The 27,369-nt window shown below is 35.0% G+C and overlaps 2 protein-coding genes across 2 annotated transcripts; both read left to right on the forward strand.

Annotated features, from left to right (window-relative positions):
- Positions 1-3,273: 3,273 nt before the first annotated feature.
- LOC110328203 (olfactory receptor 143-like) lies at positions 3,274-4,230 on the forward strand. The gene has a single exon (XM_021207593.1). It carries the CDS (start codon positions 3,289-3,291, stop codon positions 4,228-4,230), a length of 942 nt encoding a protein of 313 aa, XP_021063252.1. The 5' UTR covers positions 3,274-3,288.
- Positions 4,231-16,601: 12,371 nt separating this feature from the next.
- On the forward strand, positions 16,602-17,558 carry LOC110328143 (olfactory receptor 143). The gene has a single exon (XM_021207512.1). It carries the CDS (start codon positions 16,617-16,619, stop codon positions 17,556-17,558), a length of 942 nt encoding a protein of 313 aa, XP_021063171.1. The 5' UTR covers positions 16,602-16,616.
- The last annotated feature ends 9,811 nt before the right edge of the window (positions 17,559-27,369 follow it).

Raw genomic sequence — 27,369 nt, forward strand, 5'->3', positions numbered from 1 at the left:
TCTCTCTCTCTCTCTCTCTCTCTCTCTCTCTCTCTCTCTCTCTAATCATCTCCAGCAAGAAGGTGCAAATTGTTAAGTGAAGGTAAATATTGATTTGATTTCTATTATCTTAAGACTTGTATATTCTTTAAAAGACATATTGGCAAAATTATGTTGCTAATATAGTTTTGTGTTTTGATTCTGTTATTATTGTTTTTTTATTTTCAATTTTTGTGGTGAAAATGTCAGCATTCTTTGCTGATATAAATGCCCTTAATAGATTTTCCTTAACCTCCACCCTGTTTAAACATGTGTTCTTTTCTCATACAATATAATTTGAACAGAGTTTTTCAACCTCTACTCCTCCTTCTTCTTCCCTCCTTCCCCTCAATCTGAATCCATTCGCTGTCTCTCATTAGAAAAGAGCAGGATTTTGTGAGACAACAATAAAACACAACAAAACAAAATGCATCATAAGATAGAACAAAAGCCCATTTTATCAAAGTTGGACAATCCAAGCCAACAATAAACAAACAAACAAAGAAGCGAGCCCCCAAATAAGGCACAGAATCGGAGATCTACTCATTTACACTTTCAGGAGTCCCATAAAATTTCTAAACTGAAAGCTGAAACTCTTTGTACCTTAAACCTACACTTTGTACTGCCTAAAAGATGTCCAGAGGTAAAAGATGGAGAATTTGAGAGAACCAACTGGTGAATGTCCCAGCTGCAGACGCATGCCATCAGAAGCAGCCCACCCCAACACTGTTAATGATATTCTGCTATGCTTGCAGACAGGAGCCTAGCATAACTGTCATCAGAGAGGATTTACCCAGCAACTGATAGAAACTGATGCTGAGACACACAACCAAACATCAAGTGGAGCTTGGGAAGCCTGTGGAAGAGGAGGAAGAAGGATTGAAGAAGCCATAGGGGTCACGTATACCACAAGAAAGCATACAAAATTAACTAACCTGGGGATAGACACTGAACTACCAATCAGAGGGCAGGCATAGGGTGGACTTAGGACCTCTGAATGTATGTAAGAGTCATGGAGCTGGCTCTTCATGTGGAACTCCTAAAGCAGGAGCAGAGTCTGTTGATGACTGCATTGCCTGCCTTTGGATCCCTTTGCACTAACTGAACTGCCTTGTCTAGCTTCAATAAAACATGCACCTGGTTCTACTCCAAGTTGCTATGGTTGATATCTATGAGAGGGCCCCATTCTCCTCAGAGAAAGAGAGGAGGGGAAGTGAGAGGGAAGGATTGGGAGGAGAGGAAGGAGAGGAACTGTGATTGGGTTGTAAAGTAAATAAATAACTTAATAAAAAATGTAAAAAAGAAGTTATGTTTACATATCCATAAATGCCAGTATTTTTCTTATCTTACAATGTTTTTGTTGTAAGATTTTATTAAGATTTTACACATTAATTTTATGTGTATTGTGCATGATTATTTTTATTATTCTTTTGTTTGTTTGTTTGTTTGTTTGTTTGTTTCAAGACAGGGCTTCTATGTATAGCCCTGGCTGTCTTGGAACTCACTCTGTAGACCAGGCTGGCCTCGAACTCAAAAATCTGCCTGCCTCTGCCTCCGAAGTGCTGGGATGAAAGCCATGAACCACCACTGCCCGACTGTTCTTATTATTCTTAAACACCTTTCTTTACATGTTCAATGTACTTCTGTTTAAAATAATCCCAATGAGACAATGCACGTCTACACTTCATTTTCTGAGCCCAATTACTATGCCATGCACATAAAATATGTCGTATTTGATATCCAGAGAAATATCTTAGGCCATGGTTCATGTGTGCATGGTGATAATGAAGAGAGCATGGCATGGGATGGTAGGAGCCAAAGATCTGTTTTGTCTCCACTACACAAGACAACACTATGGGAAGAATTTAGTTACTCCATGTGAGTCTAGGCAAGAACAACTTTATTTATCTGATTAAGCATATAAACAGTATGAGGACACTAACACATACTAGTATATTTTCATATATCTAGTAAACTTTTACTAATGGTATAAATTGTCTCAAAATATAATAGATTTCTTATTTTATATATTTTATAATTATTTTTGTTTGTATAAATTGTACCTCCAAATTTCTGTATGCCAACCTAGAACTTGACTATTAGTCCAGATTTCTCATTTTTATCAATATTTATAGTTATTCATAAGAAAATACAGATGGACAAAACAAGAATCATCTTAGTCTACAGTTTCATAGTTTGGGAAGTCAAATGTTCTAATGTAAATTTGTACTATCTTGAGTGCTTCTTCATATTCTTTTATCCCCTTTATAAAATTATTTTTGTATAATATTAATACTTGCTCAATCCTTTATTTTTGAAACCATATGAAAACTACAGATGGCTAGTTAGCATGTCCCTGGAATTTTCCTCTTGTAGAGCTCTGCAGAGCTTAATGAAGAGATGACAAACTCACAGTTCTTCCCTAGGGAATAGACACTCCTGCTGGGAAATTATAAATGGAGTAGAATGTTAAGTCTCTAAAGAACTGACATTAGTTCTATGGCACAGACTCAACAATTTCTACCACCAAGAGACTAATCCATAAGAAAACTCATAAAGAGAATAATTTTCTGTGCTTCTAATGAATGTTTTCCAGGAATATTGACTATGAAATATTGAAGACTCATATGAGAAAACTATAATCTTTTTTACACCAGACAAGAATCTTTGTAAAATTCTCAACCAGAAAGTATATCAATGTCCTCAGCAAACCTTTGATAGAAGTGAGGCACATTATCTGCACAGATTATTATCACCTTTTTCATTATTAACAATGTTGGCTCTCTGAGCACAGTGTAAAGGAAGACACCATGAACTCCAATGTCAGGGAAGGCTCAAGATGAATAAAGGTGAGGATTGAATTGTCTTTATCTTGACATTTTACATTCAAAACCATGTATCTATCTGTCTATCCAACTATCTGTATATCTATCTATCTATCTATCTATCTATCTATCTATCTATCTATCTATCATCTATCTATCTATCTATCTGTCATCTATCTAACCTATGTTTTAAGGAATAAATATGCGTTGATATTTTTAGTCACAACTCTTAGTAAATCCTAAGTGAAAGAAAAGATTTAAACTCAACGGAACTTTCTAGAGAGCTAAAAAATCATGGGTAGGGGAAAGGAAATTATCAATTACTTAGGACACCTTGTACCCTCACTCATATTTGGAAACTAATAAATCCAAATCTGCTCATGCAGTGAAAGATGATTTATGAGTTAATATTATCTTTCTACACTTATTCTTGCAGGTGCCACACATGATGCAAATGACTATGGAAAATAAATCTTCAGTGTCAGAATTTATTCTTATGGGATTGACAGACCAACCTGAGCTCCAGTTGCCCTTATTTGTTCTGTTCTTGATGAACTACACAGCTACCGTGATGGGCAACTTGAGCTTAATGAGTCTCATTTGCCTAAACTCAAACCTTCACACCCCCATGTACTTCTTCATCTTCAATTTGTCTTTCATTGATTTCTGTTATTCAATTGTCTTTACCCCCAAAATGCTGATGAGTTTTGTCATAGAGAAGAACACCATCTCCTTCAGAGGATGCATGACTCAGCTGTTTTTCTTCTGTGTTTTTATAAATGCTGAGAGTTATGTGCTGACAGCAATGGCCTATGATCGCTATGTAGCCATTGGTCAGCCATTAATGTATCAGGTCATTATGTCTCCTAAGATCTGTTGTCTGTTAATAGTTGGTTCTTATTTGATGGGTTTTATTAGTGCCACAGCTCACACAGGATGCATGGTCAGGCTCAGGTTTTGTGATTCTAACGTCATCAACCACTATATGTGTGACATCTTCCCTCTCCTCCAACTCTCCTGTAGTAGCACGTACGTCAATGAGCTTATGAGCTATGTTGCAGTGGGTACAGCTATCATTTTATGTAGCCTCATTATCTTAGTCTCATATGCTATGATCCTCTTCAATATCATTCATATTTCATCGGGTAAGGGTTGGTCCAAAGCCTTGGGCACTTGTGGGTCTCATATCATAACTGTTAGTCTCTTCTATGGATCTGGGCTTCTTGCTTATGTCAATCCATCATCTGCTGAAACTGTGGGTCAGGCAAAATTTTTCTCAGTGTTTTATACTTTATTGGTGCCCATGTTGAACCCTCTTATTTATAGCCTCAGAAACAAGGATGTCAAGCTCGCTATGAAGAAATCCTGGAAAAGAATCACAAACTAATTTGTGCTATGGTGTATTCTTTAGACCCAACACTTTCTGTTTGATTTGTTTTCCTTTGTCCTTGTCTTTCATATTTCCTATATTGTATTCTTTTATTTATCATTGTCCTTCAATAGCATTGATAGAATTCATACTATAATACCAAATTTCTCTTTAAGCCATAAAATATAACTCTCTGCACTGTGAGGATATGAGACATCTTCAGATTCAATATGTTTCCAAGATGTTCATTACCTATACCAAGATTTTTTTCAAACCCATGCATAAATTTTCTTACTACCTTTTCTTTCATGTGTTTTGTTCAAAATATTTGTATATATATTAAAATTTTATTTGTATGTTTTGAACTTTCCTTAGTGTATGTTTATCATGTACAGTTAAGAGCCTGTTGTGAATAAATGAGGGTTTCAGATTCCATAGATGTAGAGTTACAGGCAGTTGGAAACTACTATATAGGTTCTGGGAAAGGAACCCATGCCTTCTGTAAGAGCATTAAGTGCTCTTAACAGTTGAGCCCTCCCCTCTGCCCCTCTGTCTTTCTTATCCAGCCAATAAATTTTCTGGTGTACTATGCTTAATTAGTAAATCTTTTCTTTCTTGGTTGTCAAATAAACTTTATATGAAGTTTGATGTGAAAGATAACTTCTTTATCTACAGGGTTTATTACCAGCATATTCATTCAAAGAGATGTGAAGACAATTGTAGAACTCATCTCATTCTCAACATTCCAGCTACTCTTTGATATGGTTCTTTTTCTAGTATTTAAGCTTGAAATTGATGAAGGAAATTTGTAATTAGCTGGAAAATGGTTTTACTTTTATGATTATCATAGCATGTTATAGCTATTCCTCTCAAATGTTTCTTCACATTACACAGAATGGATAATGTTTTTTTAAAAGGATATCAGTTTACTTCTGTAAAAGAAATAGCAAATGGAATAAAAACCTATTGATATAGTTCATGTATTTGGGATTGGGTTCCCAAAACCAAGAGGAATCTCTTTGTCCTTTCCTCTATCAATGTCTGCCTCTATACCTATCTGCCATTGAGATGAGAAAATGGTCACCTGATTATGGCTAGACAATACAAATAATGATGCACAGTTTATTTTCTCATATGCTGAATTTTTCTATGCAGCAATACATGAAAAGGAAAATGGAAAGCGTAGAAACAAATAATTTCTGGAGAGTTATTCCCTAGGACTCCCCAAGAAATGAGTCTATAAGAACATGGGCCCATCCAAGATGCTTATCACAGAGATTATTTCTACAAAACTTTGGACTCAAGTTTTATAAAAAGTATATCTCCCCATAGAAGCCTCAAAATAATGTGGTATAATCTGCTGAACTAAAAAGCAACACTTTATCTGTTATTTTAAATTATTGATTCTCTTTCTGGTATAATGGGAGTGAGTAGTTTTGTTAAGACTTTCTGAAGTGTAACTTGTATCTATTCTTATGGTTTAGTATATAGTTTAAGAAGTATATCATGTTTTATTATTAGACAGAAAAATAATTATTTCATGAAATGTACAATCAAAAATTACCACTGCATTACACTTTTTTATTGTCTGCCTTAGATGTAATATATGCTTTGTAGTGTTCACTGAAAATCGCATAGACATGTTGATGATGAGTGTCTAAAGCTCTCTCAGTGAAGTTCCCTGTGCATCTTGAAGTCAGCTTTACTTTAGAGCCTCTTTTCCTCCAGGAACTACATATTGATAATCTGTTCTTAAGCAGAGTCTCTTGAAGACAGTGTGTTTTATGAGTTTCCCATCTTCCCTCTTGGAGTGACTATTTCAATTTTAAGGAAATAGCTGCATAATAAGGGACAGCATGCCTAGGGTTTGATGGATACTGTAAGTATAATTTATATTTATAATATCTGAAATATTTTACAATATTTGACTTAGAACAGCAGAATTAGAAAAATCAATCTGATAAGAAATGACAATGAAATGAGTCAGATAAGAATTAATGGAGTTAGAGAGTTAAACAATTCTATTTGTTTTAATAGTGGTGTTATGATTCTTTTTTTTTAATTTAATTTTATTTGTAATTCAGTTTTTTACACTCCATATTCCATTCCTTGCCTCGCATTCACACTCCAACTGCTCCACAGCCCACACCTCGTCCCCATGCCATCCAGTCTTCATGTGGATGCCCCCACACCCCACCCAACCTGACCTCTAAACTCCCTGGGACCTCCAGCCTCTTGAGTGTTAGGTGCCCCATCTCTGAATAAACACAGACCTGGAAGTCCACTACTGTATGTGTGCTAGGAGCCTCATATCATCTGGTGTATGTTGTCTGTTAGGTGGTTCAGTGTTTGAAATATCTTGGAGGTCCAGATTAATTAAGACTGCTGGTCCTCCCACAGGATCACACTTCTCCTCAGTTTGTTTCAGCTTTCCATAATTCAACAATAGGGGTCAGCTCCTCCTGTCCATCAGTTGTGTGAAAATATCTGCATCGGACTCTTTTAGCTGTTTGTTGGGTCTTTCAGAGGACAGTTATGATAGATCCCCTTTTGTGAGTGCTCCATAGCCTCAGTAATAGTGTCAGGCTTTGGAACCTTCCTTTGAGCTGGATCCCACTTTCTGCCTCTCACTGGATCTTTTTTTCCTCAGGTCCCTTTGCATTTCTATCTCTGTAATTCTTTCAGACAGAAGTAATTATGGGTCAGAGGTGTGACTGTGGGATGGCAACCCCATCCCTCACTTGATGCCCTGTCTTCCTGCTGGAGGCTGACTCTATAAGTTCCCACTCCTTACTGTCAGGCATTTCATCAATGGTCCCTCCCTGTGAGTACTGGGAGTCTCTCACCTCTCAGGTATCTGGTGCATTATGGGAGTGTGCCCCCAACCTCCTGAGGTTGCTTGTTCACATTTTTTTTCTGCTGACCCTCAGGGCTTTAGTCCCTTTCCCTCACCCAATACCAGATCAGGTTCCCCTCTCCCTTTCACTCGCCTTCTTCCCTGTCCATTCTTCCTCCCAAATCCCTCCCTCTCTCCCCACTTGTGATTGTTTTCTTCTCTCTCCAAAGTGGGAACTAAGGTGTCCTCATTTGGGCACTTCAGCTTGTTGAGCCTTTTGAATTCTTGATCTTAGAGCATGAACCATTGGATTTCAGTTTAGGAAATTTACCCCTGTGTCAATGAGTTTAAGGCTCTCTCCCACTTTTTCTTCTATTAGATTCAGTGTATCTGGTTTTATATAGAGGTCTTTGATCCACTTGGACTTGACCTTTGTACAAGGTGACAAGTATGGGTCTATTTTCATTCTTCAACCTACAGACAGTAAGTTAGACCAGCATCATTTATTGAAGATGTTTTCTTTTTTCCTTTGTATATGTTTGGTGTCTTTATCAAATCAAGTGTCTGTAAGTTTGTGGTTTTATTTCTGGGTCTTCAATTCTATTCCAAGGATCAACATGTCTGTCCCTTTACCCATACCATGCAGTTTTTAGTGCTATTGCTCTGTAATAAAGATTGAGGTCAGGGATGGTGATTCCCCCAGCTGTTCTTTTATTGTTAAGAATTATTTTCGCTATTCTGAAATTTTTGCATTTCCAGATGAATTTGAGAATTGTTCTTTCCATGTTTTGAAGAATTGTGTTGGGATTTTGATGGTATTGCATTGAATCTATAGATTACCTTTGGTAGGATGGCCATTTTTACAATGTTAATTCTACCAATCCATGAGCCTGGGAGATCTCTCTATTTTCTGAGATCTTCTTTGATTTCTTTCTTGAGAGACTTGAATTTTTTGTCATACAGGTCTTTTACTTGTATGGTTATTAGAGTTACCCAAGATATTTTATATTAGTTGTGGCTATTGTGAAGGGAATGGTTTCCCTAATTTCTTTCTCAGCCTGTTTATTCTATGTATATAGGAAGGCTACTGCTTTATTTGAGTTAATTTTATATTCAGCCACTTTGCTGAATTTGTTTATCAGCTGGAGAAGTTATCTGATAGAATTTTTTGGGTTGCTTATATATACTATCATATCATCTGCAAGTAGTGATACCTTTATTTCTTTACCAATTTGTATCCTCTTGATCTCTTTTTGTTGTCTTATTGTTCTAGCTAGCACTTTGAGTATTATATTGAATAGATATGGGAAGAGTTGGCATCCTTGTCTTGTCCCCGATTTCGTGTGATTGCTTCAAGTATGTCTCCATTTAATTTGATATTGGCTGTTGGTTTGCAGTAAATTGATCTTATTATGTTTAAGTACGGGCCTTAAATTCCTGACCTCTCTGATACTTTTAACATGAATGAATGTTGTATTTTTTCAAATGTTTTTTTCTCCATCTAAAGATATAATGATGTGATTTTTTCCTCTGTGTTTGTTTATATAGTGTATTATGTTAATGGATTTTCATATATTAAACTACCTTGCATCCCTGGGGTGAAGCCTACTTGATCATGGTCAATGATGGTTTTGATGTGTTCTTGGGTTCAGTTTGCAAGAATTTTACTGAGTATTTTTGCATCAATATTCATAAGCTAGTTTGGTCTGAAGTTTTCTTTTTTGGTTGGGTCCTTGTGGGGATTAGGTATCAAAGTAATTGTGGCTTCATAGATGAGTTAGTTAGTGTTCTTTCTCTTTCTATTTTATGAAATAGTTTGAGGAAAATTGGTATCAGGTCTTCTTAGAAGGTCTGATAGAATTCTGCACTAAATCCATCTGGCCCTGGGCTCATTTTTTGGGGGGGGGGGTTGGAAGGTTTTTACTGACTTCTTATATTTCCTTGTGTGATATAGGCCTGTTTAGATATTTTATCTGCTCTTGATTTAACTATGGTATGTGACATCTGTCCAGAAATCCAACTATTTCATCTAGATTTTCCAGGATTTATTTTTTTTATGTATTTTTTTAAGTATAGGCTTTTATAGTAGGATCTGATGATTTTTTTTAAATTTCCTCCATTTCTCTTGTTATGTCTACCTTTTCATTTCTGATTTTATTAATTTGGATATTGCCTCTTGAACCTTTAGTTGGTTTGGTTATGGGTTTATATATCTTGTTGATTCTTTCAAAAAACAGCTTTTGGTTTTGCTGATTCTTTGTATTGTTTTCTTTGTTGCTATTTGGTTGATTTTGGTCCTGAGTTTGACTATTTCCTGCCTTCTACTCCTCTTGGGTGAGTTTGCTTCTTTCTGTTCTAGGGCTCTCAGGTGTGCTGTTAAGTTGTTAGTGTAAGATCTCTACAGTTTCTTTAAATGGGTATCTTAGTGCTATGAACTTTCCTCTTAGCATTGCTTTCACTGGGTCCCATAGGTGGGTATGATGTGTCAGCATTTTCATTAAATTCCATGAAGTCTTTAGTTTCTTTCTTTCTTTCTTTCTTTCTTTCTTTCTTTCTTTCTTTCTTTCTTTCTTTCTTTCTTTCTTTCTTTCTTTCTTTGTAATGTATAAATTTCTTTTTGTAGTAGCATGAATGTTTGTCCAGAGGGTGAAGGCTCTAGGTGAGAACCAAGACCACTTCTTTTTCTTCAAAAAGTTCTTTTTCTTTTCTTTTCTTTTCTTTTCTTTTCTTTTCTTTTCTTTTTTCTTTCTTTCTTCTTCTTCTTTTTTTTTTTTGTCTGACTGAAACAAAGTCTTACTCTTGGTTGGTGGCAAGCAGCCCATAGCCTCCTCAATAGCCTGTGTTGTTTACGGGTTCCCATAGGACCCCTTTGGCCATCAACTGAATTAGATGCAACTCATTCCTGGTACTACATTATTTAATGATGGGAGCTTTCTAGTTAGGGTTCTGTCTTCCCTGTTGTTTGGTGATTTCATTTAGATCAACTTCAAATAAATATATGCTTTAGAAAGTTTCTATTATATTACATTTTCAATTGTCCCCTGACATGGCTGTATTATCTCTGCCTCTTCACATACCCTCCCTTGCCTCTTTTTTTATCTCCTGTTCCTTGTTTGAATATCCTCTTCTAGTCCTTGTCAAATCTATACATAACTGTTCTATTTCCCCTTCCTAGGGAGATGCATCTCTCTCCCATTACTATATCTCTAAACTCTGGTTATATAGATCATAGTTTTCTTATCAGTGACGTAACAGTTAACATCTACATATAGTAAATACATACCATATGTGCTTTTCTTTCTTCCCCCTCTTGCCAGACATACTTTGAGCCTTGTTTGCTGAGAGATAGAGATGATCCATCTACCTCTGAGTACACAGCACCATTTATTATTAGGGATTTGTTCTAATGCTGTCTCAATTCAATTTGGTTCTCAAAGACTGTGTTCCCAGAAACTGAGGGTCTCTGCCTCTAGCTGGATTTGGTTGGCAATAAGGAACTGCTTTATAACCAATGGCTGGTTAGGCAGACTGATGCAGGACCTGGGTAATTGTGTGTTTAAGGACAGGAGAAGGGAGGGACACATGAAGAGTGATCTCCACGACAGAGTAGAAGAAAAACCAGACCTAAAGGCACACCATTATGTAAAAATCAGGAGATCCAGAGTAGTTGAGATTAAAACATAGATTTTATGGATGTTAACTCAGGAGTACCTGGAGAGGAGTGTTTGAGGAGCCAAAGCAGTTTAACTAAACTCACAACTACAGATGGTATGCAACATGGTAGGCTAGAACTTTTAAAATTGTTTTGAGAATCTCAAATGGAACACATACTCAGTGATATACATTAAGAATTGGGAAACATTCACTTCTTAACAAGCTCCAGATTTTGCCCATGACATGTGGAGATTTCTTCCCATGGTTCAATAGTATAATTTGCTTTTGTTCAGATGCTGGAAGACCTTGCTGTGCAAAGAGACAGGACAAATCAGATGATAGATGCAGCAGGTTTTCAATAAGCAAATAATCAAAAAATAAGGTTTGGTTTTTTTTGTTGTTGTTGTATTCGAAACAGGATTTCTCTGTATAGCCCTGGCTGTCCTGGAACTCACTCTGTACACCAGGGTGACCTCGATCTCAGAAATCTGCCTGCCTCTACATCCCAAGTGCTGGGATTAAGGGCATGCACCACCACTGGCCAGATAAATAAAATTTTATTTAGTTTTTTTCAAGGATAGAATGGAGTAAGTATAATGATAGTTGTTTAAGTGTTCTTAAGTATACATGGGAAAAAGAAAGCCAGGCCACCGATTTTAAATTAAGAAAAGTCAGGGAAAGAAAATAGAAGAAATGAGAAAATGCATGAAAAGAAATTTAAAAGTCTTGCTAGGTCGAATTCTCAAAATCTTTGAACATGATCTACATGGGATTTCTGGGATTTTTTTGACCTGGTATGACAAAAATAAAGCCTGGAAATAGGCTTATAAAGTAAGTAGAGTGGAATTTAATTAACATTAAATACATAGACATATAAAATATTAAGACTTTTGATCTTAAATTATAGGTCCTAAGGCAGGAGATGGTGAAGAAGCAATGTCTCACCAGTTAATAATTGTTTAGATTGCTATAAATTAATTTAACTCTTATAAAGACAAAGGGAATATATTACTCACAGAGATATTAATCTCCATAGAAGAGAGAATTTAAGTAAAGAGATAAATAAATAACTTAGGCTATCTTCTCATATAGCTCATGGCAAGAAAAAAATGAAAGCATTGTTTCAACAGATACTATGTGTTTAGATTGCTTAATTGCTTTGAATTGTTTTAATTATGAAAATGTGTGATTGTAAGTTTGGTGTTTATAGCAAAATGCCTCTTAGAGAGAGGTGAAGCTATACTTTTAATGATTTCCAATTACTGGACTAAGAGCACTCTATATTGGGAGAGAGGTTCTGTATTTTTGTTGACAGGAAAAGAGGAAACTCTTTGAACCCCTTCCAGAGTGATATGCATCAGCTATGACAGGAGTAGATCCCCTGAAAATCTTAGCAACAGAAAAGAAAAATTCAAGAAAATCAAACATGCAGGTAAGTTGATTTGCTTATTACTTGACATGGGGACAGCCCAGTAACTAGCTTAGATGTAAAAATATCTCTACCCAAAACTTCAACTAAAATTAGACAATAAATCTTATTGGTGATGGAATCCTTAAGATTCTTCATGCCCTTCTTTATATGGCATGGATGAAGATTTATTACAATTGACTATTGATCAAATTAACTCATAAATGGATAGTTGTCTTTCACCTGCTCAAAGAAGGAGCAAAATTCATTCTTAACTGATCTGTGCACCTTGCACAATCCATACAAATATCTTAATGGTACTAATATTTTATTTGTGAGATTAATGTATTATATAATATACAGTTTTGGAAAGATTCAACCTCAGATATGCTGAACTGACCTGCTGTTTCAGCCTCCTGCTTATAGACATGACCAGTGACTTGCTTCCAGAACAGTTCCACTGATTATTGGTGATTCCAATGTATTCAGTTCATCTAGCCTTTCAGACAGATCTAGTCAAAATTTCAGTCAAACCTTCTAAACATACAGAGACTAGATAACAGAAGTGAAGACAGCTTTCTTGTGTCTAATCAGTTTTCTAATTTTCTTAAGCCTCCCCAGACCTTTAAAGAAATTCAAGTTGCCCTTATTCAGAAGGAAGAAGCCATGAAGAATCATCAGCCCAATTCCTTGGGATTGGGTGTCTGATTATGGTTATTTTATAGATTATAGATAGGTTGTCATTTTAAGAGATAATTTGTAAATGGTCATAATTTTGAACAGGGAGGAAATAGAATGGATTACTAATTTTATTCTTGAAGAAAGCATTGTGTAGTCATAAATTATATTGATAGAAATCTTTGTAATTGATGCAAAATTGAAGTTGTGATTTCTTACATTGGTACAGAATTTGCATATTGATATAGAGGTAAGGTTTTCATTTGTATAAATCTGTATATTGATATCAAATTTGAAATTAATATTGTTCTTCTTAGATAGGCATTGTGCCTAGGCAATTCATTGAATAATGCAAGGCTTTGACCAAGTCCTTCTAATAGCTGCTATTACAAACTGTTTAGCATGATTAAGTAACATAAGCTCAGGGCCAGATAGTAAAACTCATGGTTATATAAGATTCTGATTTAATTGTATTAAAATATTTCTAATTTACTCAAATACAAAGAGCTAAAAGTTGTTAAGGTTTAGCAGTTTAGATATACTTTACATAGTGTTCAAAACATCAGAAATTCACAGAATGTGACATTTAATGTTATTCCACTATTAACAATCATTTGACAACAAGACATATCTGCTCCTGACAGCTTCCCCATTCTCCTCCAAAGAAGAAATTGAGCATCAAATCCTCCATACAGAGTTGTTTCAATCATGGCAAGATAGATGGTGGATAAAAAATTGCCCTAGTCATCTACAGAGAAAAAAAATACTCCCCAGGAAAGGACATGCAATGTGGATAGTTGACAGTTTAGTTCTGCCAAGACACAGCAAACTTGTCCTTCTTGATTTTGTGTCAAAATGGCCATACTGCTGAACGCAATCTACAGATTCCATGCAATCCCCATCAAAATTCCAACTCAATTTTTCACTGAGTTAGAAAGGGCAATTTGCAAGTTCATCAGGACATTTTAACCTAAGAGTTTTTCTCTACTAAGTTTTTATGTACATTTTGTAGATATGTGACCTTGACCAAACTGGATTGAGAAGAGATCTTTATTTCTTTGTTTTAACCTGTTTTTGTATGATATTTTTTCTGTAGTAAAAAACAAACAAAAAAATAAAGTAACTAAGATTTTACATTTTCCAAAGATTCTCATTTTGTCATTGTAGTTGAACATAATTTTCATCAGATTGAACACATTTTTGTAGGTAGATGAACTATGAGATACCGTAAATGTCGCTGATAAAGGCAGATCCGTGTAACAGAGTTGTCTGTCCTTGATAGTAAGATTCAGGATTTGATGTAAAAATTCCCCAAATTCCTATACCCATAAGATATGCTATATCAAAGCTTTGGGTTGGCTTAAGTATAACCTTTGAGCTTTTGTTTTTTTAAGGTAGGAGCATTTAGTTTATTTTGCTATTTTAACTGTCATAGTTTGCAATTTGGGCAAACTGATTTTCAAGACTAAATGTGTATACACTTCATGTGCATATCCAGAAGTTGAAAGTTCTATAATATGTTCTTGTGAGTGTTTATATGAGACAAGTACAAGCCATGGAGTATTGTCTTTGTAATTCAAAATACTCAGGAGTTGTCTCAATTCTTAGAACACTCCTTCAATGGAAGGAGAAATCTCTCTTCCCATATTCTTCTGACTGAGAGTTTTCCTTGTGTATTTTATGCAATGGGTCAAGGAACAGAATAGTTTGGAATTAGCTTTGACGTTAGAAAAATATTGGCCAAGAGACTGACCTGCAATTTAATAAAATTTTATCATATGCGAGACCTCAGATGAAATGCTTTTTTAGCTATGATGAACAATGTGAAAGAAGATGTCATTAGTAATTTTTCATGACTGTTTCTGACAAACCAACCAAATGGCCCTGCCTGAAGTGAAGGAGGAATGAACATACACACATTATTCTCTCTCTCTCTCTCTCTCTCTCTTTCACGCGCTTGTGTGTGTGTGTGTGTGTGCGTGCGCGCGCGCGCGCACACACACACACACACACACACACACACACACACACACTATAAGATAACAACTTTGGGAATCCAGATTACAGAAACATTTTTAGGTAATGTGCTTTGAGAGCCTTCTTTGACTTTTCCCTACAAGGTTCTCTTTATCCCAGTGAAAAGACTAGTGAAATTTATTCACAGTTAACATAGTTAATTTAAAACTGTTTGCAAAGCCATAAGTTCCAATATTTTCTCAGCCTACACTTTTTTTTGTAAGAGTATTATGCCTTTTATATTGAGGTAAATAGCAAGTTATAAATTAAATTTTGTGTTTAGTGTGTATGATTTCTCTTATTATCATTCTTAAACTCCTTTCTTTCCATCTTCAATATCCTATTCTTCAAAGTACTCCCATATGAAATTATCCTTCAGCATCCATTTTCTGAGCACAAATACTATGTAATGCCTGTTAGACAATATATAGTAAAATTGAATTATAGTACATATATGTATATGGTAGAGAGGATGAAAACAGGTCATGGAATGGTATGTGTTAAGGTTTCTGGTTTTCTCCACTATATGGAATGGTAGCACAACAAAAAATTAATTTCTCCAAATGTGTCAAAGCAAGAACATCCATTTTTTATCTGATTATGCATATAAACAGTATGAGGGCACTAACACATAATAATATATTTTCATTCATCTAGTAATTTTCTAACAAACTGTGTAAATTGTTTCAAAATATATTTTTATTATTTAAAATTATGGTTGTTTGTATAAATCGTACCTGTGAATTTCTTTATGATAACCAAGAACTACTACTGGCCTGAAATGTATGTTAACTTTTATGAATATTTTACAGTTATTCAAGGAATATGTGGATATAAATAAACAAGAACAAGAATTTAGTTACATAGCAAGGAAGCGAAAAATTGAGAGCACATTTATTCTATTTTATCGTTTTCCTACAATTATTTTTATTACAATATTAGATCTTGGTTAACAACTTATTACTGAAATGATAGGAAAGTTACAAATGGCAAATGAATATGTCCCTGAACATTTCTTCTTGTAGAGTTGTGCAGAACTTAATGAAGAGAATAACAAAGGGGACCACTCACAATTCTGCTCTGGGGGCTAGACACTCCTGATGGGAAATTATAAAAAAGACTGATGTTAGTTCTATAGCACAAACTCAGTGATTTCAAACTCAAGAGAATGTGAAACATGAGTGCTGTCATAAATAATAGTATAATTTTCAGTGCACCTAAATTTTTTCTTAAATATCTTGACCTTTAGGCTTTAGAGGCTCAGATAACAGCTATTTTCTTTTACATTTGAGTCAAGAGTCTGGAATCCTCAAAGGAAAACATGTCATTTTCCCAAGGGAATCTCTTCTAATAATTGAGACACATTTTCTGCACTGATTGCAAACAACTTGTCTATTATTAATAGCTTTATCTCCAGCTAGATGGTGAAGGAAGACAGCATGAACTGCAATGTCAGAGAGGGCTGCAGGTGAACCAAGGTGAATACTGAATAATCTTTACCTTGACATTTATCTTCATGTCCATGGCTATATAAATCATATGTTCTGGGGAAAATTTACACATTGTTCTTTTCAGCCTTAATCTTTAGTAAATCATAGTAAACACTAGGTGAAGAAAATAATGACATGCTCAAAGATTGTTCTGGAGAGATAAACCTAACATGAGTATGAGAAAGAGAAAACAGGGATTCCCCAAGACTCTTAGTTCCCTCACTCTAGTTTGTAAACCAAAAAAATCCAATGTTATTCTTGGAGTAAATGATGGTTTATGGGTTAATATTGCTTTCTACACTTATTCTTGCAGGTGCCACACATGTTGCAAATGACTATGGAAAATAAATCTTCAGTGTCAGAATTTATTCTTATTGGACTGACAGACCAACCTGAGCTCCAGCTGCCCTTATTTGTTCTATTCTTGATGAACTATACAGCTACTGTGATGGGAAACTTAACTTTAATGAATCTCATTTGCCTAAACTCAAACCTTCATACTCCTATGTACTTCTTTCTCTTTAATCTGTCCTTCATCGATTTCTGTTATTCGATGGTCTTTACACCCAAAATGTTGATGAGTTTTGTTGTAGAGAAGAACACCATCTCTTTTGGAGGATGCATGACTCAGCTGTTTTTTTTCCTATTTTTTGTGAACTCTGAGAGTTATGTGCTGACAGCCATGGCCTATGATCGCTATGTGGCCATTTGTAAACCACTCACATACAAAGTTATTATGTCCCCTAAGATCTGTTGTCTGTTAATATTTAGTTCTTACTTGATGGGGTTTGCTAGTGCCATGGCTCACACAGGATGCATGATTAGGCTCAGCTTTTGCGATTCTAACATCATCAACCACTACATGTGTGACATCTTCCCTCTTCTCCCACTCTCCTGCAGTAGCACCTATGTTAATGAGCTTATGAGTTCAGTCGTGGTAGGTTCAGCTATCATTTTATGCTGCCTCATTATTTTAATCTCTTACGCTATGATACTTTTCAATATTATTCATAGGTCATCAGGTAAGGGTTGGTCCAAAGCCTTGGGCACATGTGGGTCTCATATCATTACTGTTAGTCTCTTTTATGGATCTGGGCTGCTTGCTTATGTCAAACCATCTTCTGCTAAGACTGTGGGCCAGGGAAAATTTTTCTCAGTGTTTTACACTTTATTGGTGCCCATGTTGAACCCTCTTATTTATAGCCTCAGAAACAAGGATGTCAAACTTGCTGTGAAGAAAACCTGGAAAAGAATCACAAGCTGATATATCCCATAATCTTTCCTTTAGCCACATAGTTCCAGTTTGATGTGCTTTTTTTTTTTTTTAACTTTACCTATATTCTGTTCTTTTATAACACGTTTTCACTTTAAACCATGCAATGTAACTCTGTGAGTATTGGGAGGATTTGACACATGCTGAGATTCAAATTTTTTCTAAGATTTATGCCATGTTCATTGACTATATCAGGTTAAGACCATGGTTAGCTATTTTTACTTTACTTGAGGATAAAATTTCTTAGTGGTTTTTATTTTATATGTTTTTTTTAAATCTGTACATTTATTTTAAAATTTAAATGTATATGTCAAACCTCCATGAGTTTATATCTGTTACATGCATTTAGGGAACTGTCATAGATAGAAGAGGGTTTCAGATACTAGAAGTAGAGTTACAGGCAGATGGGAATCACCATCTAGATGCTGGTAAAGGAACACATGCCTTTTGTTAAGAGTGTTACAAACTCTTAACAGCTGAATCCTCTTCTCAACCCACATTGTCTATTTTTTCCCAGCATATAATTATTCTGGAGTGCTATGCCTTATTTCTAACACATTTCATCCTGGGTTTTTGTTCTCTGATATAATTTTGATGTTTTTCCTTATTTGAAGGGGGTTTTCCCTTTACTTTCATTTTAATGGATGAGAAAACAAGTATGGAAATAGCATATCTTAGAATTCTAGCAATTATTCAATATGTTTCTTTTTCTAACATTTTAACTTAAAATTAATGATGGAAGTCTGTAAATAACTGGCATACTTTTTTACCTTTATGGTTATCAGAGTATATGTTAGGACTATTCCTTTGCACATGTATCTCCATTTCCTCTGAGTTTGGTACTTTTTCCACAAAACAGACATTTTTGTTATGTATATACTGGAAATTGTCACTTTCTTGTTTATGATATGTGGATTGTGTCTCTGACTGTTTTTATAAAATTACTCATTTCGGTCCAAAGAACACAGTGTTTTCAATAATATCTATACTATACCCCCTCCAGTTCAACAGAAAGGATAATGTTTTCTACAAAAGAAACAGCATGTGGGATAAAGACATATTGATATAGTTCATGCATTTGTGACTGGATTTCTATGACCAGGAGGGATTTCTATATCCATTTCTATATCCATGTCTACCTCTCTATATATCTAAATACATAGCTATCTAAATGTATCTAGTTGAGGATATGGTCACATGAATACTGCAAGACCACAAACAATTGTATCACAATTCATTTTTACACATGTGGCACTTCTTATGCAGTAATATAGGAAAAGGAAAATGGAATGTGAAGAAACAGATAACTCCTGGAGAGTTATTATCTAGGACTCCCCAAGAAAGGAATTACTGAGAATATGGATTCAGCTGAAGTGCCTGTATCAGAGAGATAGTCTACAAGATATCAGGACCAAGTTTTTTTTTTTTTTTTAACCACATCTCTCTGAATGCCTTGGAGTAATGTGTAAACCTGCTAAACTACGAAGCTAATTTTTGGCTGTGATTTTTAATTAGTGATTCTCTTTCTGGAATGACAGGTGTTAGTTTTGATAAACCTTTCTGAAGTATCATGTCACTATTCTTATTGTTTAGTATATATGTTAAGAAGTTTATTTAATGTTTCATCTTTAATTATATAGAAATATAATACATTCACAAAATATACAATCAATAGTTGGCATTGCATTGCATTTCTAATTATTTTCATGGGTAGAATATATGCTTCCTAGTGTTTACTGAGAAACACACAGACATGTGGATAATGAGTATTTGATTTCCCTCAATGAAGTTCCCAGCCCTCCTTGCTGTTAGCTGTGCATTAGAGTCTGTTTATTTCCAGGAACTGTATAGTAGCAATGTGTTTTGTGAGTTTTCTAAATGCTATAAGCGCCTGTCTTCACTTCCACAGGGAATATTTCAATTAAAAGATGATTACATGAATAATAAAAGCATAATTTTTATATTAATAATATCTGGAAAATTCTTTGACATTTGACTTAGAACTACAAAAATTAGAAAAAAATGATGCCTTTGAAATATGAAATCAATCTGATGAAAATTAGTGGTATGAGAGCATTAAACATTTCTACTTATTTTAATACTAGTATGTTTATTGAATATTCTTATTTTCTCAAGAGTAGTTTAAATGCTTAGTCTTTTTCAATTTCTTTTTGTATTTATGTGTGTGATAAAACAGAGTGTGAAAGGTGGTTTTGTATTTCAGATTCCTCTATTGAGAGTTCTGTATTTAGACCTGTTTCTCATTTTTCTCTTTTATTTATTTATTTATTTATTTATTTATTTATTTATTTATTTATTCTCCAGATTTTATTCCCCCTCCCAGTCCACCCTCTGACTGTTCCACATCCCATAACTCCTCCCCCACATCCCTGTCTCCATGAGGATGTCCTTACCTCTTATCCCCCATCCAACCAGACCTCTAAACTTCCTGGGGCCTCATGTCTCTAGATGGTTAGGTGCATCATCTCTGACTGAACCTAGACCTGGCAAACCTCTGCTGTATATGTGTCAGGGTCCTCATATCAGCTGGTGTATGCTTCCTGGTTGGTGGTCCCGTTTTTGAGAGATCTTGGGAGTCCAGGTTAATTGAGACTGCTGGTCCTTCTACAGGGTCACCCTCCTCCTAAGATTCTTCCAGCCTTTCCCTAATTCAGCCACAGGGGTCAGCAGTTTCTGCCCCTTTGTTGGGTGCAAATATCTACATCTGACTTTTTCAGATGCTTACTGGGTCTTCCAGAGTGCAGTCATGATAGGTCCCTTTTTGTGAGTGTTCCATAGCCTATGCCACACTACCTCCAGTAGAATCTGTGTCACAAGTTCCACAGACTGAGGCGATTGTCCTCAAAGGGGGGAGGACTCCTTGAACCGGTTGTGGAACTCTTCACCAGAGAAAAAATATTGAGCCACAGTTCTCATGGCAGTCTATCTGTTTTGTTTTCTCTTATTCCTTTTCTTATTTACATGTTCCTGGTATCCTAGGCCTAGATTGTAAGGGAGAATAATGGGTAAGAAACCATCCCTAGAGATGGGGCCACTAACATGACCTTACCCCCAGGGAAACCAACGCTTTACTTTCTACATCATTTACAAAACTATTATGATAAAATTTTCCCAACAACAAAATTTCATATGGCTACACATGTGTCATCAGAGGTAGATTTTGGTATATGATAAAGAAAGCCTTAATTAGAAAGAATTAAAATAGTTTAAATTTATATATTGAAAATTATTATAATATCAGGCACTAGATGTTAAATGATAATTGACCATGGACCTGGAAAGTTAGTTCAGCGGTTAAGAGCACTGACTGTTAAAGATTTATTAACCTGTTCCTGGAAATATACCACTAGCCTTGGATGACAGCCCCCACTGAATATATCCTTTTAGAATTGTTATATTTTGATGATTTATAATGATGTTACCTGTTCTCTTTGTGATTCACTGAATACATAGTTTCAGAGTTGTAATGCTTGGATGATTTTTGTGCTTTACTGTGCCAAATGATTTTTGTTGGTATCTGTGACAGTTTCATTAGATATAGTTTCTAAGAGATGTAATGTTTTTTTTTTTAATGTATAAAATCCCCTGCTTGAGAGCTGCCGAATACACTCAGACTCAAACTGCCTCTGTGTTTGTTTCTGTTTGTCACCGCCGAATCCTTACCCACCTAGCTTCAAGGACCATCATTCCAGGGACCCCCATACCTGACTAGGGTGGTCCGTGGCAAGTCTCAGTAATAGTGTCAGGCCTTGGGACCTCCCCTTGAGCTCGATCCCACTTTACACACTAGATATTCTTTTCCTCAGGCTTCTCTTCATTTCCATTGCAGCAGTTCTTTCAGACAGGAACAAATACAAGTCAGAGTTTTGACTGTGGAATGGCAACCCCCTCCCTCACTTGATGCCTTGTCTTCCTGCTAGAGGTGGGATCTATAAGACATCTCTCCCTATTGTCAGGCATTTCATCTAAATGCCTGTTTCCCATTTTTAAGTTTGATTATTTGGTTTATAGATGTTTGATTTCTTCCATTCTATTTTTTTGGATATTATTCTTCCACTTGATGTGGACTTGTTAAAAATATTTTCCCATTCTATTGGTTGCTTCTTTGTCTGAATGGCAGTGTAATTTGCCTTATAGAAGCTTTTCAGTTTCATGAAGTTCCATTTGTTAATTGTTGATCTTAACACCTACTCTAGGTGTGTTCTGTTCAGAAAAAATCTCTGCTGGCAATGGTTTCAAAACTACTTTCCATTTTCTTTTCTATCAGGTTCAGAGGATCTGGTTTTATGTTGATGTCTTTGCTACACTTGGACTTGTGTTTAGTACAGGGTAATAGAATGAATTGATATGAATTATTCTTCATAGAAGAAGAAATATTCAGTTTTCCCAGCACTATATGTTGTGAAGAATTGTGTTGGAATTTTGATGGGCATAGTAATAATCTGCAGACTGATTTTGGTAAGATGACATTTTTTACTCAGCTTATTCTACTAAACGATGAGCATGAGAGATCTATCTTCTGTTACCTTCTTCAATTTCTTTCTTCAAAGTCTTGAAGTGTTATCATGCAAGTGTTTACTTACTTGTTTTCGAGTTACTCCAAGATGGCATTTGATACTACTGTGAAAGGTGTTGTTTGCCTAAATTTTTTCTCAGTCCATTTATCATTTGTACATAGGAAGGCCACTGCTACTTTTGTATATATCTAGATACTCTTATATCTAGCCACTTTGCTGAAAATGTTTATCATGTTTATGAGTTGTCTGGTTTATATATACTATCCTATCATTGGAAAGTAATAATAATTTTTTTTTCCTTTCCAATTTGTATATCCCTGTTTGCCTTACTACTCTAGATAAGACCTCAAGTTCTATAATTAATAGAATGGAGAAAATAGGCAGCTGTAAGCACACATGCTTACTGATCAGGGCAAGGTCAGCTGATAGAGCCTAAAGGAATTAAACCAGGTCATTTGGAGGGGGGACAGCAAAGCGTAAGTTTTGGTAATTTTATTGAAACCAATCAGAGTTTTTATTCCTTTTTTAGAAACAGAATATAGTGACAATTGCCAAGATAAATCCAGTTGCAGTTGCCATGATATAATGATGTTTGCAAACTTTACAGTTTTTACAAGATTACTGTCTAAGACTAATTGTCTTGTCAAGCTTCCATGCTTTCTTGACTTCCAAGGGAACATACAGAAAAGAAGTGGCCTAAATGTTTCACAATGTGAAGGAGTATGTTGGTCTCTCAGGAACTACCAGGCACTCCATGGCTAAGGAACCATAGACTCTAATCTAAAAAACCTATAGTACATGTCTCTCAAGGCAACTGTGCCAGGTAATCTTCTCCACAGTTTTCTGTAGCCAACCTTTCCTTGTTTCTTATTTTAGTAGAATTGCTTTAAGTTTCTCTCTATTTAATTTGATGTTAGCTGTAAATTGCCTTTATTTTATTTTTAGGTATATCCCTATATCATTAATCTCTCCTGGAATTTTACCCTGTAGGAATACTGAATTTTGTCAAATGGAATTTTACATTTAATGAGAAAAATCATGTGATTTTTTTGTTTTTCAGTGTTTTTTTTTTCCAACGGGTTACATTAGCTGATTTTCTTATATTAAACCATCCCTGAATCTCTGGGATGAAGGTCCAGCAATCCTGGTGGATGAAATTTCTCATATATTTTCAGATCTGGTTTACAAGTTTGCTAATGATTATTTCTGATTGTACATTCATTAGAACTTTTTTCTGTAATTATGCTTCATTGTAGAGTCATTATGTGGTTTGTGAATCAGGGTAACTGTAGCCTCATGAAGTGAATTGGACAGTGTTCCTTCTGTTTATTTTTGTAGAACAATTTTAGTAGTATTGGTATTAACAATTTTTTGAAAGTTTGATGTTATTAATTCTGCATTAAAATCATTGGCCCTTGATGCTTTTTGGGTTGTGAGACATTTTAATGACTGTTTCTATTTCACTGGGTGTTATAGGTTTATTTAAATTGTTTATCTACTCTTAATAAAACTTTAGTAAGTGGCACCTATTTAGAAAATGATTCATTTCTTTTAGATTTGTTTTAATTTGATAGAGTATAGCTTTTTAAAGTATGTTCTTTTGATTCTCTGCCTTTCCTCAATGCCTATTGCTTTGCCTTCTCTTTTATTTCTGATTTTTATTAACTTAGATATTTTCTCACTGTATTTTAGTTAGTTCAGATACGTGTATGTCTATCTTATTTATTTTCTTAAAGAAAATCTCTTTGTTTGATTGATTCTTTGTTTTGTTCTTTTTGTTTCTATTTTATTGATTTCAGCCCCGAATTTGATATTTTTTTGCCCTCTAATCAATTTAGATATATTTAGTTAATTTTGTTCTACAATTTCTAGGTATAATTTTAAGTTGCTAGTATTAGCAAATTTTGTGTAGGTACTTAGAGCTATTAATTTTCCTCTTAGCATCATCTTCATTGTGTCTCATTAGTCTGAAAATGATTTGTGTTAAAAATCTATGAGGTTAAAAAAAAGTGCTCTGACACATTGTTACATGAGACAAGGAACCTCCAAATATACAGCTGACCATCTACTACTAGGACTCCTACAGCGAAAAGTAATTTTTTATTTGAAATAGTTATCAATTAGAGATAGCTTCTGTGTTAGGGATGGGGGCATGTGTTCAGTTCTACTCTCAGCTCTAAGACCCCATCTACTGGGGTAGACTCCTTTAGGTCCTGTGACCTAAACAAACCATCATACATGCACCAGTTGTGTTGTCTTTAGGAATCCTTGTTTCCTTTCTACCCTTTATCCCTTCTAGATCTTACAGATTTTCTGTCTATTCTTCTACAGCATCCTTGAGCCGTGAATGGAAAAATTTTAAGGAGATAATCCTTTCAGGGCTGAATATTCTAAGGTCTCTCATTCGTTGAACATTGTCTGGATGTGGGTCTGTGTTGGAGCAGGCTTCTGTGGTGATAGTTGACCAAGGAACAGAACTATAATGATTGCAGAGTATGATTAGGAGTAATTTTATTGTCACATTATTAAACTAGAGCAACGGTGTTTGGTTTCATACTAAATCAATGACATTCTAGTCTCAGGGTCTGGATAGGAGTTTTACCTCATGGAGTTGCAATTAAATCAAATCAGAATTTGGTTGGTTTCTTCCAAAAATTTTGTGCCATTTTTGTTAGGCAGGTAACCATTGTTGATTTAAGGATTTATAGCTAGAGTGGTGTTTACATTTCTACTTTGGTAGGATTTAACTTTCTCTTTACTGCAGCAGGGACATTTCTCCACAGGGGTGAAGTCTCTAGGTAGGCACCAGTTCCACATCTTTTAGTTCAGTGAGTTGTATAGGTGTTGTCTTTCTTTCTTTCTTTCTTTCTTTCTTTCTTTCTTTCTTTCTTTCTTTCTTTCTTTCTTTCTTTCTTTCTTTCTTTCTTTCTTTCTTCAATGTTATGTATTTAATGTATGTATATGTGGTTCTTGTTACAATACATATAATAAGCAGGAAACTGTGGGAAAAGGGATTCCTATAAATAAATGATTTACAACATTTTAAGAGTCTGAGTATCCAGTAAAGTCAAAGGAAAGAATGTTCTGAAATTGAGTACTATAAAAAAAAAAAAAAAAAAAAAAAAAAAAAAAAAAAAAAAAAAAAAACACTAAAATAAATCTTCAGTCTAAACCCGTGGTTGCTATCACTCTGTCATCCTAAACTATGAGGAGAATCTCTGTTTTCTATGTGTGTAGTCCATCTGATGAGCTCTCTCTAAATCTTATCACTGTGAATACACAGGAGCATATCTGTTCCTTAACTAGAGCCTTACTGATGGAATGCAACTCACAGCCCTGTCATTAGTGTCATTAGCCTGTGTTGATTGGTGGTTCCCATGAGACCCCTTTGAGCAACAAATCAATTAGATGCAACCCATTTCAGGTACTGGAAGCTTCCTTTGGTGGTGAGAGTGGTCTAGTTGGGGCTCTGTCTTCCATGCTATTTGGCAGTTTAATTTAAGTCAACTTTATATAAGTATGTATTAAACTACCATCTCAAATGGCTGTTTGTCTATCCCTCTTCAAATATTTCTCCCTTGCTTCCTCTTATCTACCCTCTCTGTTTGATCATCCTCTTACAATCTCCATGCAATCTATCTATAACTATTCTACTGGCCGTTTCAAGGGAGATCCACCCCTCTCTCTGTTCATTGCTCTATCTCCATTCTCTGATTATATAGATTGTAGTGTTCTTATCAATGATTTCATAGATAACATCCACATATAAGTGAATATATAGTATATTTGTCTTTCTTTTTGCTACCTGTGGCAAGACATACTTTGAGCCTGTTTGGTGAGAGGTAGATAGAAGAAAATATGTCCACAGCTGAGCATAGTGTCATTTATAGTCTAACCAACAATTTTAAAAGAGAATAAAATTGTGTATTTATGCTTCCAAATTTCAAGTTTTACTACAAAGTTGTAGTGATCAGGATAATCTGCTATATAGTAATTATAGGCAAATTAATGAAATAGAACTGAGGGTTCAAAAGTAACTCATGGTTACTTAATTTCAGCAAAGGTTTCAAGACTATACAAATAAGGAAATAATTGCTCTACAACAAATAACAGATAACTTACGATGAATCTGTATCTATGTGTAATGGCTCTGCCTTTTTCATAAATGCTCAAAAACACACAAAATTGATGAAGTTAAATATAATAATGCTGCGTAGCAATTTTCTTGGAATGGTAACATGCTTTGCTGGAATGAGGAGAGAGGCAGATGAGTATGTAATGAAATCTCACAGGTCTAGAAGAGCTAAAATTTATAAATTCTCAAGGTCATCGTGAATATCATGGAGGCAGTAAGTAATTGCTACAGGGAGGAGACTGACTGGATCAGATGTCTGGAGGTCCTTTGCTACCTGTAGAGGTGCCTGCTAGTTTCACAGACAGCTCCAGGGATGCAGTTTTTGAATAGTCAACAAGGGTGTGGCATACATTTTGATGTAATTTTATTTTAGTAAAAAACAAATGAAAATTCAAGGTTAGCCATGATGAGTAAAATATAAATACAAATTCCTTGCAGTATTTAACAGGAGAACTCCTCAGAACTGTCCACAATGAGAAGTGAACATCTCCACTTTATCTAGTTAAATTTACCTGATTTCTTTCCTGTTTGTCAATTTCAAGGAATTATTCACCCATATTTCATTGTAAGCTACCATTATTTCCTGGAATCCAAACTCTGTTCTTTGTAAAGCTGCTCTTATCTTCTTCTGTATAAATCATCTATGGTGTTTTCAAGCTGAAGATTGATTGCTAAGCTCAGTACCAGAGCCCAGTGCTCTGCAATGATAGGTTCATCCAATAACACATTGTTTAAAATGATGTCCTGTGCAAATGTCATGCAAAAAAATGTGATTGTGTAAACATATTTTTTATTTCTTGAGAATTCTTATCTTGGAGTTTTACATAACATAATATTGGGAGTTGATAATATAAACTTTTATATTAGCATCATACATAAAACCAACTGTGGATCATGTTATAATACTTAATAAGTTGCCTGAAATATTTCACATTTCTTCTTTCTGTGACCCTTCTAGACAATCTCCAACTTTAGTCATCACGTAAACAGTGTTTCAATCCCTATTAGCTTTGGGTGTCTAGGCCATTCTTTTAAATCTTACTAATATAGCTTTTAGAAAGATAATAGTCAGCCATAATATATCATAATATATATATATATATATATATATATATATATATATATATAT

The sequence above is a fragment of the Mus pahari genome, chromosome 10 (assembly GCF_900095145.1).
Source record: "Mus pahari chromosome 10, PAHARI_EIJ_v1.1, whole genome shotgun sequence".
Classification (NCBI taxonomy): domain Eukaryota; kingdom Metazoa; phylum Chordata; class Mammalia; order Rodentia; family Muridae; genus Mus; species Mus pahari.

Excerpts from the sequence above, each read along its gene's own strand:
- LOC110328203 (XM_021207593.1), top strand. The coding sequence starts at position 3,289 with ATGATGCAAATGACTATGGAAAATAAATCTTCAGTGTCAGAATTTATT.
- LOC110328143 (XM_021207512.1), top strand. The coding sequence starts at position 16,617 with ATGTTGCAAATGACTATGGAAAATAAATCTTCAGTGTCAGAATTTATT.